The sequence below is a fragment of the Fringilla coelebs genome, assembly GCF_963513975.1.
Source record: "Fringilla coelebs genome assembly, chromosome: 2".
In the NCBI taxonomy this organism is placed as follows: domain Eukaryota; kingdom Metazoa; phylum Chordata; class Aves; order Passeriformes; family Fringillidae; genus Fringilla; species Fringilla coelebs.
The window spans coordinates 289,374-306,214 of NC_140029.1; the positions used below are offsets into that span (position 1 = coordinate 289,374).

A 16,841-nucleotide genomic window follows, 5' to 3' on the forward strand; every position below is an offset into this window, starting at 1 on the left:
GTTACCACGCCCACCGAGACATGTGGGCGTGTCCCGGGAGCGGTGGGCGTATCCAGGGCCGTGGTGGGCGTGTCCCGTGCCGCGGTGGGCGTGGCCGCGCGCGCGGTGCGTCGGGCGCGGCGGGAAGATGGCGTCGGGAGCGCGGGGCCCGTGGCGGGGGCGGGCGGTGAGCGGCGGCGCCGGGCGGACCGGGAGCGGCCGGGGGGCGCCGGAGCACCGGCAATGGGGACACCGCGAGAGGGGACAGCGGGAGCGGGGGGTGCGGTGAGCGGGGCGGGCCTCGGGGCAGGTCCAGCCGCCCTTCTGCCGCGGTGCCGGGGTGCCCGGGCCGCCGCCCGCCCTTGGCCGCGCGGGGCCGGAGGGACCGGCCCGGCCCGGGCGGTGTCGAGGGTGAGGGGGCGCGGCGGAGACGGGTCCGAGCGGGCCGCAGTGCCGAGGAGCGGGGGTCCCGTCCCGCTGAGGCCCGCGGAGGCCCGCGGGATCTCGGGGGTCCCGGCCCCGCGCCCGACGCCTCCTCTGCCCTCCCCAGGTGCGGCGCTGACGGGACGGGACCGCCACGACCTTGACCCAGGTAGGCGGCCCGGCCCCGCGGCATCCAGGGGTCCCGGCTACGCGTGACCTCGGAGCCTGAGGGCGTCCCGGTGCCGGTGTCTCCACGGCTCCGGGACTGGGGATGCCCGAGTGAGCAGCACCTTCCGCGGGCTGGGGGACCGCGGCCCCGGGCTGTGACAGCCCCTCGCCTCACCCGGACCACCGGCGCCTACCGGCGACCGCTCTGGCGACCCCTCGATGACCCCCACACGGTGCTTCGGTTCCTGGGTACATCGGAGCGGCCGGTGCTCATCACCCACAACCTCCTGGCACTGGGAGTCACCCTCTGCCCATGGTGGCCGTGCCCTGCTGTCCCTGTCCCTGCCCTGGTGGCACCTGGTGTCCCTGCCTGCAGTGTCCCTTTCCCTGGTCTGGTGGCACCTGATCACCCCCAGTGCTCTGGGGACTTGCTGCCCGGGCAGAGGGTGCTCCCCCATCGCAGCCTGTCCTGGTGGCACTGGGGTGACACTGGTGTGGTGCCACGGCCCTGTGCTCTGCCCCAGTGGCTGGGTCCTTTGGCATGTGACAGGCGCAGCCAGGTTGGGGTGAGGGGCACTGGTACCAGGACAGAAGTGGTGACAGCTGGTGTCCCTGTCCCACCAGCATGGCTCTGGCCGTGTGTCACACGGGGGTCCCTGTACACAGACACCACGCTGTGGCCTTTGCCTCCGTGCTCCTGCTGGGCCGCAGTGCTGGTGGCAGGGCTGGCACTGCCCTGGCATGCAGTGGCTCTAACTTTAGCAGCCACACGAGCACTGGCTGTGGGTGGGACAGGCTGAGGGTATAAATAGACAGGCCCTGCCCGTGCTGTGTCCCACTGCCCCAGCTTCAGCCACTTTCCCTTCCTGCCCCTGTGGTTTGGTGTGTCTTTAATGGCACTTTCACTTCCCCAAGCACCCTGCAAGGGCTGTGGCACTGGCTCTCAAAGCCACTGCCCTCCCCAGGTGCTGGTGGGGGTCTGGGGGGCCCCTGCGGTGTCTCTGCGGTGTCTCTCTGCCCCAGGCACACCGGTGCTGTGGCTCTGGGCCTTGGTGCTCAGTCCCGTGCTGGTGCCTGCAGTGGCAGTGCTGGTGCTAGGGCACGGGGCACTATAAATATCCTGGCAGCGCTGTTGTGCCGTGGGTGCTGCTGAGCATGGGGGTGGGCAGCCGTCCCAGCTGTCCTGGTGTCCCTGTGGCTGCTGGTTACGCCCCACACCCATGCTGGGCCAGTTCCTAGTTTAAAGTCCAGTCCTGGGTGTGAGCAGGGCTGGGATCCAGAGTCCTCCAGCCACCACTGCTCCAGCACGCTTGCCCGGCCCAGTTCCCGCTGCTGTCTCTCCTGCCTGCCTTTCCTCTTGATTGCCTTTCTTTCCTCCTGACTTTCTTCCTTCCTGGCTTCCCTCCTCTTCCCCCTCTGCCTCCGTCCTGCTGCCGGCTGTGAGGTTGGGCTGGGCTCTCTGACGGCCCCTCTCCCTGCAGCCCGCTGGCAGCAGCATGGAGAGAGGACCCTGGCCCCCCGCCCGCTGCCCCGTGCCCCCACGGTGGTGCCAGGCCGCGTCCAGCCCGGCTGGGGTGCCCCGGTGCCGCGTGTGACCCCGTGCCCATGGAGAGGATGAGCTGGCTGAGCAAGCTGACCCCACGGGCGGGCGGGCAGCGAGCCCCCCGCAGCGCCAGCCTGCAGCCCCCCGTCACCGCCGACCCCGAGACCTGCCTCATGGTCTTCAAGAACCACTGGGCACAGGTGAGTGGGGCTGGGGGCAGCGAGGATGCCCCGACCCTGCAGCCCCCAGCCCCCGCTGCCAGGCCCCCTCCCACAGGTGCTGCGGATCCTGGAGCGGCGTGGGAGCAAACCGGCCCCCGATGACCTCAGCGCCGTCCGCAACAACACCTACCAGATGCTGAACCTGCTGGCTGAGGACCGGCCCTGGGGGGACGGGGACAAGGACAGGTCACAGGGGGACGGGGACATGGCCTGCGGGCCCATCCTGGAGTTTGTGGCTGCTGAGAACCTGCTGGAGCGGCTCCTGTGCTGGCATCTGCAGGGCGACTTCACCGAGGAGAGGAAGGTCTGAGTGAGGCGAGCCGAGGGGTCTGCACTGGTGGGGGGTTTGTGGGGAGGTTGGGACAGGCTGGATCTGAAAGGTGAAGGTGCTGGGTTGAGGGTCAGCCAGGCCAAGGGTAGGGCACTGTCCCATGGCAAGTTCAGGTTGGATTGGGATTGAGACTACCCGAGCCATCCTGAAAACTCTGTGATGCTGGAGGAAATTTGTCATGGAAGGAATTCCCTCCAGCCCTGTCACAGATGACCCAGGGCAGTGCTGGAATCCCCAGCCGTGGGGGGGAGGATTTCACAGCCGTGTGGATGTGGCACCTGGGGGCATGGTTGAGTGGGCTGGCTTGTGCTGGAGGAGCAGCAGGCCCGGCTGGTCTCTGTACCTTTGCCGCCGTGTGCCCGTGTGCAGGTGGAGCAGCTGAAGCTGTACGAGATGCTGATCAGCCAGGCCCGGCAGCCCCTGCTGCGGCACAAGCCGGTGCTGACGCCGCTGCTGCGCCTGCTGAGCGTGTGCGCCGAGCCCGCCTCGGCCTCGCTGGAGAACAGCCTGGTGCTGCTGCTCAACCAGCTCTGCGTCTCCGTGGCACGCGAGCCGGCCATCCTGGAGCTCTTCTTCCACAGCCACACGGACCAGGGCCCCGCCAACCTCATCATCTTCTCGCTCCTCATCCCCTTCATCCACCACGAGGGCGCACGGGGCCAGCAGGCACGGGACGCGCTGCTGCTCATCATGGCCATGTCGGCCAGCAACCGCGCCGTGGCCCAGTCCATCACCGACAACTCCTACTTCTGCCCGGTACGCATCCCCAGGGGCAGCCCCTCCTGGGGCAGCGTTCCACCCCTTGGGGCAGCGTTCCAATCCCCAGGACAGCGCTGGGACCCTGCACTGGTGGCACAGAGTTGGGCCAGCTGGGGCAAGAGCCGTGGTCAGGCCTAGAGGGAGAAGTCCTGCCCTGGCTTGGGGATGAGGGGAGGGGCAGGGCTGGGGATTATGGGGGGCTTGGGAATGATGAAAGCTGGGCGATGGAGAGGTTGCGAATGATGGAGAGCTTTGGGATAAAGGGCTTGGAGATGATGGGGGATCTGGGGGTCATAGAAGGTCTGCATGTGATGGGGGGCTTGGAGGTGACAGAGTAGCCTGGAGATGATGGAGAGCTTGGGGATGAGTGGTCTGGGAACAGGGGCTTGGAGATGATGGGAGTACTTGGTGGTGATGGGAGGCTTGGAGATGATGGAGGGCTCAGAGCTGGGCTGGGGGTGAGGGGGCCACTCCCTGGGGTCAGTGGAGGGCAGGGCCCAGCCCAGCTGCCCCGCCTGGAGCGCTGGAGTGGGGCAGGTTGTGGGGGACAGATTCCTGGGGTTTGGGGAAGGCCGGCTGGGTGCAGCAGCCGGAGGTGCGAGGGGCTGCGGGGCAGCCGAGTACATGTGTTCCCAGGTGCTGGCCACGGGCCTGAGCGCCCTGTACTCCTCCCTGCCCCGCAAGATCGAGGTGCGAGGGGATGACTGGCACTTCCTGCGGCGCGAGGACTGGATCGGCGTCTCCTCTCTCGTGCTCTTCATGAACTCGCTCGAGTTCTGCAACGCCGTCATCCAGGTGGGGCTGAGGGGCTGCGAGGAGCTGAGAGGAGCTCCCAGCCCCACGGGGCACTGCCTGACCCCCCTGCGGCCCCTCAGGTCGCCCACCCGCTGGTGCAGAAGCAGTTGGTGGATTACGTCCACAACGGGTTCCTTGTGCCCGTCATGGGGCCGGCGCTGCACAAGGTGAGGGGCCCCCGGCAGCAGGGGTGGGATGGGGGTCTCCTGCCCGTGCCACTGCCCACCCTGTGGGTGGGCAGGGCCCCGTGGTGCCCGTCCCCGCGGCTCCCAGCTGCACGTGCTGCTCCTGCAGACCTCGGTGGAGGAGATGATTGCGAGCACGGCGTACCTGGACCTGTTCCTGCGCAGCGTCAGTGAGACGGCGCTGCTGAAAACCTTCCTGCGCTTCGTGCTGCTGCACCGGCACGACAACACCACCATCCTGGACACGCTGGTGGGCCGCATCAACAGCAACTCCCGGGTGAGCCCCGTGCCCCCCATCCTCATCTTTATCCCATCCCCAGCATCCCCATCCTCATCCTGTCCCATTCCCATCTCCTTCCCCTGTCCTGCCGTGGGTGGGTGGCACTGCCCCCTGCCCGCTCCGCTGTCCCTCTGACGCCCTGCACTGTCCCCAGCTCTGCATGGTGTCCCTGAGCCTCTTCCGGACCCTGCTCAGCCTCAACTGCGAGGATGTGATGCTGCAGCTGGTGCTCAGGTGAGGGGGTGAGGTCACCTGCTGCTGGCCCACTCTGATGAACCTGGAGAGTTGCTCCCAGTTGGGCATGTGGATGTGAGGCAGCCACATCATCTGCCCCACTATGAATGGACTGGGGTCCTGCAGAGAGTCCCCGTGTGTCCCCTGCAGCTGCCCTGTGCCACCCTGCCCGCAGGTACCTGCTGCCCTGCAGCCACGTGATGCTGAGCCAGAAGCGGGCAGTGCGGGACCTGGACATCTATGGGAAGACAGCGGCCAAGTTCCTGTCCCTGATCCCGCGCTGCTGCCGGCCCGAGAGCCCCCCGCCGCCCCGCGACCGGGACGAGGAGCCCCCCTCCCGGGCCAGGGGTACGTCACTGTGGCCCCTCAGAGCCCCTCCACAGCCTCCCCGTGGCTCCTTGGACCCTGTCCCGACACTGAGCCCTCTCCCAGGACCCCTGCAGCCCCTCAGACTCCTTTCCTACCCTGGCTCAGCACTGAACTGTCCCATGCTATCCCTGTGGCCCCTTAGACCCTGTCTCTCTCCTGGCTTGATGTGGGGCCCTCTCCTGGGGTCACCATGGCCACTTGTAGCCCACCCCTGCTCCAGCTTGTTGATGAGTCCCAGCTGTGCCATCCCTATGACCCTCTTGTGGCCGTCCCATTGCTGATCTCTGCCTTGCTGTCCCCTTGGACCCTGTCCCAGCTCAGCGCTGAGTTCCTGGTGCCATTCCTGTGGAAACTTGATCCCCATCCCCACCCCATCCTGGCACAGTCCCTCATGCCATGCCATCCCCACATACCTGAGCCCTGTCCTGGCACTAGGCCACCCCTGCAGCCGCTGGTACCCCGTTCCTCCGCCAGCTCAGTGCTGAGCCTTGTGCCGCCATCCCTGTGGCACCTGGAATTACCCCAGCCCCAGCCCGGTGCTGACCCCCCGGTGCTGCCCCGTGTCCCCTGCAGGCCACGGCAGCCCCGGCACAGACGCCCCCCCGGCCCCGAAGCCCTCCACGCCGTCGCGCCTCTCCTTCTTCATGCGCCAGGCCAGCACAGCCCCTGCCGAGGCTGCCGCCCCCCGCTCGCCCGGGCCCCCCGCGGGCAGCCCCCCCCAGCCCGGCCCCCGGGACGAGGTGGCCGAGCTGGACAGGAACTACCTGGAGTACCTGCGGGACGCGCGGCACAGCATCGACCGCTGCGCCTGGGCCTGCCGCGTCTGGTCGGCGCCCTACGACGGCGAGGAGCCCCGCGCCCCCGGCCCCATGCCCGACCCCGACAGCCCCCCGGGGCGGCCCCCGGGGCCCCCCACCCCACGGACTAAGAAGCGGGGGCTGCCCGAGGAGGGGGCGCGGGAGGCGCCGGGAGGGCCCCTCGGGGGCGATGAGCCCAGGGCGGGGGGGCCCGGCCCTGAGCCCCGGGAGGGGGGGACGCTGGTGAACGGGGCGCACGGGGCGGCCGAGCCGGGGCGGCCGGAGGGGGACGTGGTGGTGAAGAAGGTCCGCCGGAGCCCCCAGGGCGAGGGGGAGGGCGGTGGGGGGGCGCCGAACGGGGCCCCTCGGGCGCAGCCTCCTGGCTGGGAGCCTCTGCCCTCGGTGGACTCGCTGCTGGAGGAGCTGCTGGCCCGTGTGCCCGCCGAGCCCCCGGGTGCTGGCGTCTCCATCGAGACTTTCACCGAGGAGCTGCGTGAAATTGAGGCCGAGATGCAGAACGGGGGCGTGGGGGGGGCCCCCGCCGCCCCCACGGACCCCCCTGAGCCGCCCTTGTCCCACGAGGAAGAGGAGGCCTTCGCCAGCTTCGCCGCGCTGCCCGAGGGGGACGCGGGCACCGGGCGGACGCCGCCACGGCCCCCGGACCCCCTGGCGCAGGTGGTGGCCAGCCCGCCGCGGGCGGTGGGGCCACCCCCCAGCCAGCCCTTCACAGGTGGGCACGGGGGGACAGGGAGGGTCCCAGCTCCCTGCGGGGCCCTGCCTCACCCCGCTGTGTCCCCAGGCCCCTTCGTGTCGGTGCTGTTTGGGAAGCTGGAGAACATGCCCCACAACTCTCTGTATGTCAACTTCCTGCTGACCGGGCTGGTGGCCCAGCTGGCCTGCTACCCCCAGCCTCTGCTCCGCTCCTTCCTGCTCAACACCAACATGGTCTTCCAGCCCAGTGTCAAGTCTCTGCTCCAGGTATGGCCCCTGGGGAGCCCCTGCTCTCATGGAGTCCTGGGAAGGTGTTGGAAAGGGTTAGGGTTTTAACCCCAAGATTGCTGAGTTTGCCCTGTGCTGCCCAGCCCACCCCTGCCCCATGTCCCCCACGGCTGTAACCCTCTCTGGATCCCCTGTTACTGCAGAGCACCCCCCCTTCCTGTTGGGGTACCCTGTGCTCAAGGGAACACCCCATCTGATGGGGACCCCTGTTCCTGTGGGATCTCCGTGCTGTGGTCCTGCAGGTGCTGGGCTCGGTGAAGAACAAGATCGAGAGCTTTGCTGCCACTCAAGAGGATTTCCCAGCGCTGCTCTTCAAGGCCAAGAAGTACCTGATTGCCAGGGGGCGGCTGGACTGGGCTGAGGGGCCTGGGGCTGTCCCTGCCCTGCGGCGCACGGACACCCTGGGTGAGGACAGGGCCCCGGCTGGGGTCTGCCTGGGGGGCTGCGGGTTCTGCAGGCAGCTGGGACTGGCATGTGGGGCTGGAGGCTGCACGCTGTGTTGAACAAGGAGTTGGGGGCTGCCCTGTGTGTTGCCTGGGGTCTGGGGTCTGCACAGCGTGTAGTGCAGGGGGTGGGGGCTGCTCAGGGGTCTGGGGTCTGTCATTGTAGGGGGTGGGGGCTGCACAATGTGTAGTGAAGGGGTTGGTGGCTGCATGGTGGGCTGGGGCTGCACAGCAGGCTGCATTGTACAAGAGGCTGGCTGTGCATGGTGGGCTTGGGGTTGCTTTGGGAGTCTGGTGTCTGGCTGGGGTGTGGGGTCTATGCAGGGACTGGGGAGGGGGTCTGAGGGTTGTGTGTTGTGTGATAAGGAGGGTTGGAGATGGTGTGGGGGGGCTGAGGGCTGCACTGGGAGCTGGGTGCCATCCCCTGTGTGTGCACAGCCACGAGCTGTCCCTGGGGTCTGTGCTGGGGGCTGTGCTGGGGGCTGCACTGGGAGCTGGGTGCCATCCCCTGTGTGTGCACAGCCACGAGCTGTCCCTGGGGTCTGTGCTGGGGGCTGGGTGCCCAGGCTGGGGTCTGTGCTGGGGGCTAGGTGCTTGGGCTGGAGTCTGGGTGCCCAGGCTGGGGTCTGTGCTGGGGGCTGGGGGCTGCGCTGGGGGCCGTGTGCCCCCATCCCCCCCAGCCCGTGTCCCTGACCGTCCCACGTGCCCCCAGCCCGCAGCCGGAAGCCGTCCCTGGGGGAGCTGCTGCTGCGCCACGCCAACAGCCCGACGCGGGCGCGGCACGCGGCGCAGCTGGCGCTGCAGGGGCTGCGGGACGGGGGGCTGCACCCCCTGGCCCCCCCGGCGCGGCACGGCGAGGCCCTGCGCGTGCGCAACGCCGTCTACTGCGCCGTCATCTTCAGCGAGTTCCTCAAGGAGCTGGCTGCCATCGCCCAGGCCCACGCCGTCACCTCCCCGTTCCTCACCGAGCCCCCCGAGGAGTGAGCCCTGCGCCCCCTTTTTAACCCGGACTCGGACCTTTTTAATTTATTGGGGCGGCGCGGGGCCGAGGCCGGGCTGCACTTTGGACACGAGCGGCCGGCCCCGCTGTGCCCCGGGGGAAGCAGGGCAGGACCCTGCGGCCGCCGGGCTCGCAGGGCGGGGGGCGCGGGGCGGGCTGGCTCTGCCCCCTCGGCCCTGCCGGCCGCTCTCTATGCAAGCCCCGGGGCGCGGGGCTGGGGGGGCTGTGCATGGGGAGGGGATGTGTGTCTGTGCTGTGTAAACCCTTGGGAATAAAGGGTCTGATTGAGGGCAGCGCCTCCCCGTCTGTGCAGCTCTCAGGGTGGGGGGGCGGCCGGCTGCGTCCTGCTGCTGGTCTGGGACAGCCCCTGTCTGCTCCCGCCTCGGCTCTGGGCGTCTGTGGGCAGCCACAGGCGCTGGGCTGAGGCTGTGACTGCTGGGGACAGCAGGCAGCTCGTGGAGCGGGTGCCAGCACTGGTCCCCCCAGGTGTGGTGTGCCCTGGCCCGCAGGTGCAGCACAGTTCCCATCCAGCACCGACCGGGGACACCCCCAGGGACACCCCCAGGACCCCTTATGGCCCTCACCCAGAGGTTTCCCACTGTTCTGGGGAGAAGGTGGCCATTGCAGATAATTAGGATGGGATGGGGATGATGAGGATGGGGGCAGGATGGGGTGAGGTTGGAGGGGATGGAGCCCCAGTGGTGGTGTCTGCTGGGGGTTCTGGGAGCCCTCTGGGCCATGGCCCCATTCTGTGTCCCAAACACCTCCTGGCTGTGTGACCTCTGGGAACAGGGACTGGAGAACGTCTGGAGTTCCCGTTCCAGCAGTTCATGTGTTTATTCCAGTGAGTTTCTTCATCTTTTCTCCAGCTGCACGGTGCAGGTATTCCGGGAGAGCGGAGTGAGCTGTGTTCAGCCTTGTCCCTAGCAGAGTGTAACTGTCAGCCAGCCAGCAAAGGGATGTGGAGCCACCTCAGGCCAGAGCCTGGGGGTGCTGCCTGCATTATCTGCAGTTCCAGCCCTGCACAATTGCCTTTTCACAATTGCCAATCCATCTGTGACCAAGTCCCACTCACCTCTTGGGGGTTTTGCCCCACGTGAGGTCCTGACTGTACCCAAACAGTGCAGCCAGCAAGGCAGGGAAGCGCCCTGTGCTGGCACCGCTGAGGCCACACCTCGAGGGCTGCGTCCAGTTCTGGGTCCGTCAGTTCAGGAAGGACACGGAGGGGCTGGGGAGAGCCCAGGGCAGGGAACGGAGCTGGGAAGGGGCTGGAGAATTCCTGAGGGAGCTGGGCAGGGGCTGGAGAATTCCTGAGGGAGCTGGGAAGGGGCTGGAGAATTCCTGAGGGAGCTGGGAAGGGGCTGGAGCATTCCTGAGGGAGCTGGGCAGGGGCTGAGCCTGGAGCAAAGGAGGCTCAGGGGGCCCTTGTGGCTCTGCACAAGTCCCTGCCAGGAGGGGACAGCCGGGGGGGTCGGGCTCTGCTGCCAGGGAACAGGGACAGGAGCAGAGGGAACGGCCTCAGGCTGGGCCAGGGCAGGCTCAGCTGGGCCAGCAGCAGGAATTTGCCCATGGAAAGGGGGCTCAGGCCTTGGCAGGGGCTGCCCAGGGAGCTCTGCAGTGCCCATCCCCGCAGTGTCACTCGGCGCTCCGGGCACACGGAGGGCACATCCCGCAGTGTCACTCGGCGCTCCGGGCACACGGAGGGCACGGCCGGGCTCTCGGGCCCGCTCCCTTCCCGCGGCCCTCAGGAATTCCGGAGCCGTTCCCGCCTTTCCGGCCCCGCCGCGGCACACCGGCCCCGTGACGTCACTTCTGCCCCTGGCCCCGCCCCGGGTTAACCCGCGCCCCGCGCGCTCCGCGGCCTCTTTCCGGCCGCGCTCGCCAAGATGGCGGACACGCAGGTGGGTGCTGCGGGCGGCCCGGCGGGACAGGGCGGCCACAGCCCCGAACCGCCCCGAACAGCCCCAGGGGGACCCTGGGAGGGTGATACCGGCCCAGCGGTGGTGGGGGCGCGGGGTCGGCGGCCCGGACCGGGGAGGTGCCGCGGGGGTGGCGTGCGGAAGGGCGCTCGGTTCCTTAAGGGAGTGGGGGGGGATCATGAGGGGAGGTGTGGGGGATCTGCCTGTGGAGACACGTTCCCCGCGGGCGCCCCGTTCCCCGGGGTCGGTGGAGCGAAGGGGGGCCGGAATCCCGGAGCCGGGGAGGGCGGGGGGTGTCTCGATTGGCCGGGTTTTGGGGAGGGGGCGGCGGGGGCGGCTCTCGGTGCGCCGGGGTGGCGGGGCAGGACAGAGGGTGCCACGCTCCGGGGTTCCGGGGCAGCGGAAACGTCCGTGCCCGGGGGCTTTACCCCTGGCGGGGAGGAGCCGAGTCTCGGGGCAGGGGCGTGGGGGAGCAGAGCGTTCCGTGCGCGGAGCTCGGGACGGGCCGCGATGCCCCGAGTTTGGGGAGGGCAGAGGGTCCGGTGTCCCGGGGCTGGGGGGAAGGATCGGGGGGCTCCGGGGTTTTCTGGGGTCTCGGGGCCCGGCTCCCCGTGCTGACCCCCCCGCTGTCCCCACCCGCAGACGGAACGCGCCTACCAGAAGCAGCCGACGATCTTCCAGAATAAGAAGCGAGTGCTTCTGGGCGAGGGGGGCAAGGAGAAGTTGCCCCGCTACTACCGCAATGTGGGGCTGGGCTTCAAGACCCCCAAGGAGGTGAGGGGGCCTGGGCTGGGGGCCGTGGGGGCCCTGATGCGGGTGTGGCGTTTTGGGGTGGGGTCGCTGGTGGCCTTGGCACTGCTGCTTGGACTGGAGGCCTCTGGTGGCCTTTCCCCACCTGTGTCCAGGTGCTTTCTGGGCTCTGGTGGCACAGGAGCTGTTTGTGTCTGCGTGTGCCCACCTGACACCCACCTGTCTCTGCAGGCCATCGAGGGCACCTACATCGACAAAAAGTGTCCCTTCACGGGCAATGTCTCCATCCGGGGCCGCATCCTCTCAGGTGAGCTGGAGCATCCCCAGAGGAGTGCCGTGGCAGATCTGGGGCAGGTAACGCAGGTAACCGACCCCCGAGGGCCCTGTAGCCTGCCAGTCCTGGAGCCGCAAATGATGGCAATCTCACGATGGTCTGCCGAGCCCACGCGGGCCTGACGACACTGCCACACGGCTTTACTGATGCAGGTGACAGGACCAGGTGTGCTGAGGGCAGGTGGGGTGGGAGCAGGTGGTGTGGGGAGCGTGTCAGAAGGGTTTGGAGAAGAGCCGTGGTGGGGTTTGTAACAGGAACGGGAGGCTGTGGGCTGGCACTGGGCGGCCAGAAAACAAGGAGAGATGCCTGGGGTCGGTGCCTGCTGCTGCCCGGTGCCACGGGGATCCCTGGCAGTGCCCGGGCAGCCCCTGGTGCCTCAGGTGTGCGTCCCTGCTGCAGGTGTGGTGACCAAGATGAAGATGCAGCGCACGATCGTCATCCGCCGCGATTACCTGCACTACATCCGCAAGTACAACCGCTTCGAGAAGCGCCACAAGAACATGTCCGTGCACCTGTCCCCCTGCTTCAGGTGCGTGCTGTCCCTGCGCTGTCCCCACACCTGGCTGGGGTCGCAGCCCCTCTCGCCTGGAGCCTGCTCACAGGTTATGATGTTCAAACTCACGATGGTCTGCAGAGTCCCCCGGCTGAGGGGCTGCTGACAATGCCTCTGGCATCTACTGAACCAGGGGCAGGTTCCAGGCCCTGCCTGTGCCAGGAGGGGGCTCTGAGGGCCAGGTGAGCCCCAGGAGCTCCCTGACCCCCAGCTGTCACTGCAGGGACGTGCAGATCGGGGACATCGTGACGGTGGGCGAGTGCCGCCCCCTCAGCAAGACCGTGCGCTTCAACGTGCTCAAGGTGACCAAGGCTGCGGGCACCAAGAAACAGTTCCAGAAGTTCTGACACCTGGGGGAGGAATAAATGTTGGGAGAGTGGAACCACCTGTGTGTGAGCTGAAATGAGTTGTGTGTGGTGCAGATTGGGAGTGCTGACATGTGGGCACAGGTCACAGCAGCAGGGGACACTGCAGCTGCTCTTGGCCCCTGCTGTGTCCCCTGTCAGTGTCGGTTGGTTCTGGGCTGTGTCTGCCTTCCTGGTGCTGCTGCAGCAGGTGCGGGGTGTGGGTTTGGTAATGATCCAGAACGCGGAGTCACCTGGTGGTGACAGGGACAGGTGTGGCCCTGAGGGTCCTTCTCATCAGGAATGAGTGGTTGAGCACTGGTGGCAGCATCTGGGCCAGCTCTGGCAGTGTCACCTTCACGTTGAGTGTCCCAAGGCCAGCTTGGACAGGACCTGAAGCACCCCAGTCTCGTGGATGGTGTCCCTGCCCGTGCAGGGGGTGGAACTGGATGAGCTCTAAAGGTCCCTCAGCCCAAACTGATTCCGTGACCTCTGGCTGCCTCCCCTGCTCCAGGTGTGGGCTGCAGCTGTAGCTCCAGGGTTGAGCAGTAGCCACTCTTCCTGCTCAGACTCCTGAAGTGTTTGAGGTAAGTTCACACAACTCCCAGCAAATTCAGATTTTTGGGGCTTGGTGGCGTTCATGCCTTCGTTCCTGGTCCTGCCAGAACCATGGGACTGTCAGGGAGGAGTGCAGGATGAGGCACCTTGTGTGTCCAGGGACGATGAGCAGGAGAGTTTCCAGTTGGTTGGGGGGGTTTGACTGGTGTCCGGTGCCAGGAGGTGCCGGGGGTGCCCTGGGGCTCCTCCCCAGGTGCCGGGGGTGCTCTGGGGCTCCTCCCCAGGTACCAGCAGTGCTCTGGGGCTCCTCCCCAGGTGCTGGGGGTGCTCTGGGGCTCATCCCCAGTTTCCAGGGGTGCCCTGGGGCTCCTCCCCAGCTGCCGGGGGTGCCCTGGGGCTCATCCCCAGTTTCCAGGGGTGCCCTGGGGCTCCTCCCCAGGTACCAGGGGTGCCCTGGGGCTCATCCCCAGGTACTGGGGGTGCTCTGGGGCTCATCCCCAGGTGCCGGGGGTGCCCTGGGGCTCCTCCCCAGGTACCGGGGGTGCTCTGGGGCTCATCCCCACTTCTGAGGATCGTGGAACCACCTGAGGTCCAGGGACACACAGGGACCATTGGATCCCTTTGCCCTTCTAGTCACCCTCATCTCAGGAGCATTTCCCAGCTTCAGCCTCGGGGGCTGTCACTGCCCGGGGGGCAGGTGGTGTGGGAGAGGAGGGGGCATGGCACAGGGCATCCCTCAGCCTTCCCTGGGACCCTGCCTGTGAGACCCCAAGCTGCTGGTGTCCCCAGCCCTGTGTCCCACAGCAGGGGACTGCAGGACAGGGGCCAGGCCCAGCTCCTCCCCGAGCCCGTGTGCTCTGCGTGGGGCGGGGGGCAGCAGCAGCTCACGGTGCACCTGGGTTACCTGAGCCTGCTGTCCTGGGGGGCTCCCAGAAGGGTGGCTGGATCCTGCTGCAGGGCCCCCCTGCACTGTCCAGCTGCAGTCTGTCAGCACTGGGGCTTTGGGAGCACTGGCCTCGTGAAAACCTCATTAGTGGTGATCCCTGTGGCGGGGCTGTGGCAGCTCCTGTGCCCTCAGCTGCCCTGGGCTGGGCCTTCCTGGGGCCTTGGGGATGCTGGGAATGAGTCCCTGCTCCAGCCCAGGGACACCTTTACCTGAGCTCAGAGCCAGGTGATGGTGCTGTCCCACCCTCGTGGTCCCTGTCCCACCCTCGTGGTCCCTGTCCCTCTCCCCCCATTCCCAGCCTGTCTCGGGCTGCCCTGGTGGTGCTGGGGCTCTGGGACACCTGTGTGTCAGTGTGAGACAGAGTCCCCAGAGCTGCAGTGCCCGTTCCCAGCTGGAGCCAGGTCTGCTGTGCCCCTGCAGCGCTGAGGGTTTGTGCTGTTTTCCCCCACAGTTCCCACGTGGGAGTCCCCAGGGCCAGGACCAAAGCGCAGGCTGCTCGGAGCCTGCATCCCCCACACCTCAATGCCCAGTTATTTGCTCCTTGGGAGATTATCCCAAGCCTTCATCCCAGAGTGATTAGTCCTCCTCCTTCACCCCCTTAAGCAGATTTATCTGGCTAATGCGGCTCCCCTGTGCATTACCCAACAGGCTGGTTTTCACCCCAAACTGGATTGTACCGGCTGTCTGTGCTGGGGCTGGGCTGTTCCCCCTGCTGGGAGCTGTGGGTGCCTGGGGCTCCTGCTGCACCTGCAGGACTGGCACAGCTCATGGTAAAAGCTTTCCCTCTTAATCCCTTCCTAATCCCTCCTAAGCCCTCGTGACATGCTCAGAGCTGCTGGATTTGGGCTTTTTCAGGGAAGCAGCTCCCAGCAGTGGTGAGGGCAGTGATCTGTGTCCCCTTGGGGACCCCCATTTCCCCACTCCTGCGTTTTACCTTCTGCCAAACGATCGCAGAAGCTTCAGTGTCAGAGCTGAGGGACCGACCCCTTCCTGTGGCAGGACTGGGGCACTTTGTCCTTCTCCTGCTTTGCTCCAGAGCAGGAACTGCTGCCAGTGGGGCTGGGAGGATGCTCTGGCACAGGGCCAGCCAGCCTGGCGCAATCCATGTCCCTGGAGACCAGCCTGGCCCGATCCATGGCCCAGGAGCTGGGGACTCTTCTGTGGCCCTGGCCGTGGCCCTGCAGCCTGGAGCCAAGCCCCCATCCCATCACCTGAGGGTTCACATCCTCAGCCTCATCCCCACCCAGCTCTCTGCAGGCTGGCACGTCTTGGAATGGATTCCCCTGCCAGGCAGCTCAGTGACTCTGGTTGCTCTTGCTCAGCTGCCAAAGGGGCTCCTGGTACTCTCCCTGCCTCAAAGTGGGAATTTCCCCCCCTTGGACTGACCATGGCACCTCTGGTTTCAGTCCAAAGTTTCCAAATGCACAGACATCTATGGATCTCAGGGGCTCCTGATTCCCAGGTGGAGCTCCCCAATTCCGATTTGTCCAAGTTGGGAGGGACCTTAAATCCCATCCCATCCCAGCCCTGCCATGGCAGGAACACCTCCACTGCCCCAGGTGCTCCCAGCCCCAGTGTCCAGCCTGGCCTGGGGCACTGCCAGGGATCCAGGGGCAGCCCCAGCTGCAGGGTCCCATGGACACCTGTGTGGCATTTTCGGGGTCCCCTGTGGCAGGAAGGAAATGATGAATCTATTCTTAGAATGCTACTTTATTATTCTATTCTATTCTATTCTATTCTATTCTATTCTATTCTATTCTATTCTATTCTATTCTATTCTATTCTATTCTATTCTATTCTATTCTATTCTATTCTATTCTTTTGTTATACTAAACTATACTAAAGAATAGAGAAAGGGTACAGACAGAAGGCTAAAAGAGACTAAAGAAAAACTCGTGACACTGCAGAGTCTGACACAGCTTGGCTGTAATTGGCCAGTGAGTAAAAACAATTCACATGCTGGATAAACAATCTCCAACCTCATTCCAAAGCAGCAAACCACAGGAGAAGCAAATGGGACAATATTGTTTTCTTTGTTCTCTGAGGCTTCTCAGCTTCCCAGGAGAGAAATCCTGTGCAAAGAGGATTTTTCAGAGGATGTGATGGGAGGGCCCTGGTGCCCAGCCCAGCTCCAGGCCCTCAGTCCCCAGCCTGTGGCAGTGGCAATGTGCTGGGCTCCTCCTGGAGCTGCAAATCCCTGTCCCCCCCTGGGCTGTGGCTGTCCTGCCCTGTCCCACACCCTGCCATGGCCATGGCCAGCCAGGCTCCCTCACTCCCTGCTCCCCCAGAGCCCCCAGGCTGTTTGTCCGTCTCCCTCCCCAGCCCTGGGGGTGTTCCAGCCCCAGGATCCGTGTGGGATCAGACACGGAGGGATGGATCCTGTGAGGGACAGTGTCCTGAGCGGGGCAGGGAGGGGGACCTGGGACCTCAGGGACCCTCAGGGACCCTCAGGGACAGAGCATGGGTGGCACTGGGGACAGGAGACATCGGAGCTAAACTCGTGAAGAGGAGCTGCTGCCAGATGTGCTGGCAGATGGACAGATGTGCTGAGGAGGTGGGCAGTGACCCCAGGAGGTGGCAGTGACCCGAGGAGGTGGCAGTGACCCCAGGAGGTGGCAGTGCCCTGAGGAGGTGGCAGTGCCCTGAGGAGGTGGCAGTGACCCCAGGAGGTGGCAGTGCCCCGAGGAGGTGGCAGTGCCCTGAGGAGGTGGCAGTGCTCCTAGGAGGTGGCAGTGACCCCAGGAGGTGGCAGTGACCCGAGGAGGTGGCAGTGACCCCAGGAGGTGGCAGTGTCCTAAGGTGGTGGCAGTGACCCCAGGAGGTGGCAGTGTCCCCAGGAGGTGGCAGTGACCCCAGGAGGTGGCAGTGACCCCAGGAGGTGGCAGTGCCCCCAGGAGGTGGGCAGTGACCC

At 66.4% G+C, this 16,841-nt stretch overlaps 2 protein-coding genes across 2 annotated transcripts; both read left to right on the forward strand.

Annotated features, from left to right (window-relative positions):
• The first annotated feature begins 65 nt into the window (after positions 1 to 65).
• Positions 66 to 8,810, forward strand: FHIP1B (FHF complex subunit HOOK interacting protein 1B). Its single transcript, XM_084225289.1, has 14 exons — positions 66 to 166; positions 530 to 571; positions 2,052 to 2,313; positions 2,390 to 2,638; positions 3,035 to 3,421; positions 4,061 to 4,219; positions 4,300 to 4,386; positions 4,514 to 4,681; positions 4,839 to 4,918; positions 5,094 to 5,266; positions 5,861 to 6,814; positions 6,884 to 7,062; positions 7,326 to 7,488; positions 8,239 to 8,810. The coding sequence occupies exons 3-14, from the start codon at positions 2,176 to 2,178 to the stop codon at positions 8,508 to 8,510; spliced, it is 3,009 nt and encodes a 1,002-aa protein (XP_084081415.1). The 5' UTR covers positions 66 to 166; positions 530 to 571; positions 2,052 to 2,175; the 3' UTR covers positions 8,511 to 8,810.
• A 1,535-nt stretch (positions 8,811 to 10,345) lies between these two features.
• Positions 10,346 to 12,467, forward strand: RPS11 (ribosomal protein S11). Its single transcript, XM_084200977.1, has 5 exons — positions 10,346 to 10,427; positions 11,088 to 11,219; positions 11,427 to 11,502; positions 11,929 to 12,058; positions 12,306 to 12,467. The coding sequence occupies exons 1-5, from the start codon at positions 10,413 to 10,415 to the stop codon at positions 12,427 to 12,429; spliced, it is 477 nt and encodes a 158-aa protein (XP_084057103.1). The 5' UTR covers positions 10,346 to 10,412; the 3' UTR covers positions 12,430 to 12,467.
• Positions 12,468 to 16,841: the final 4,374 nt, after the last annotated feature.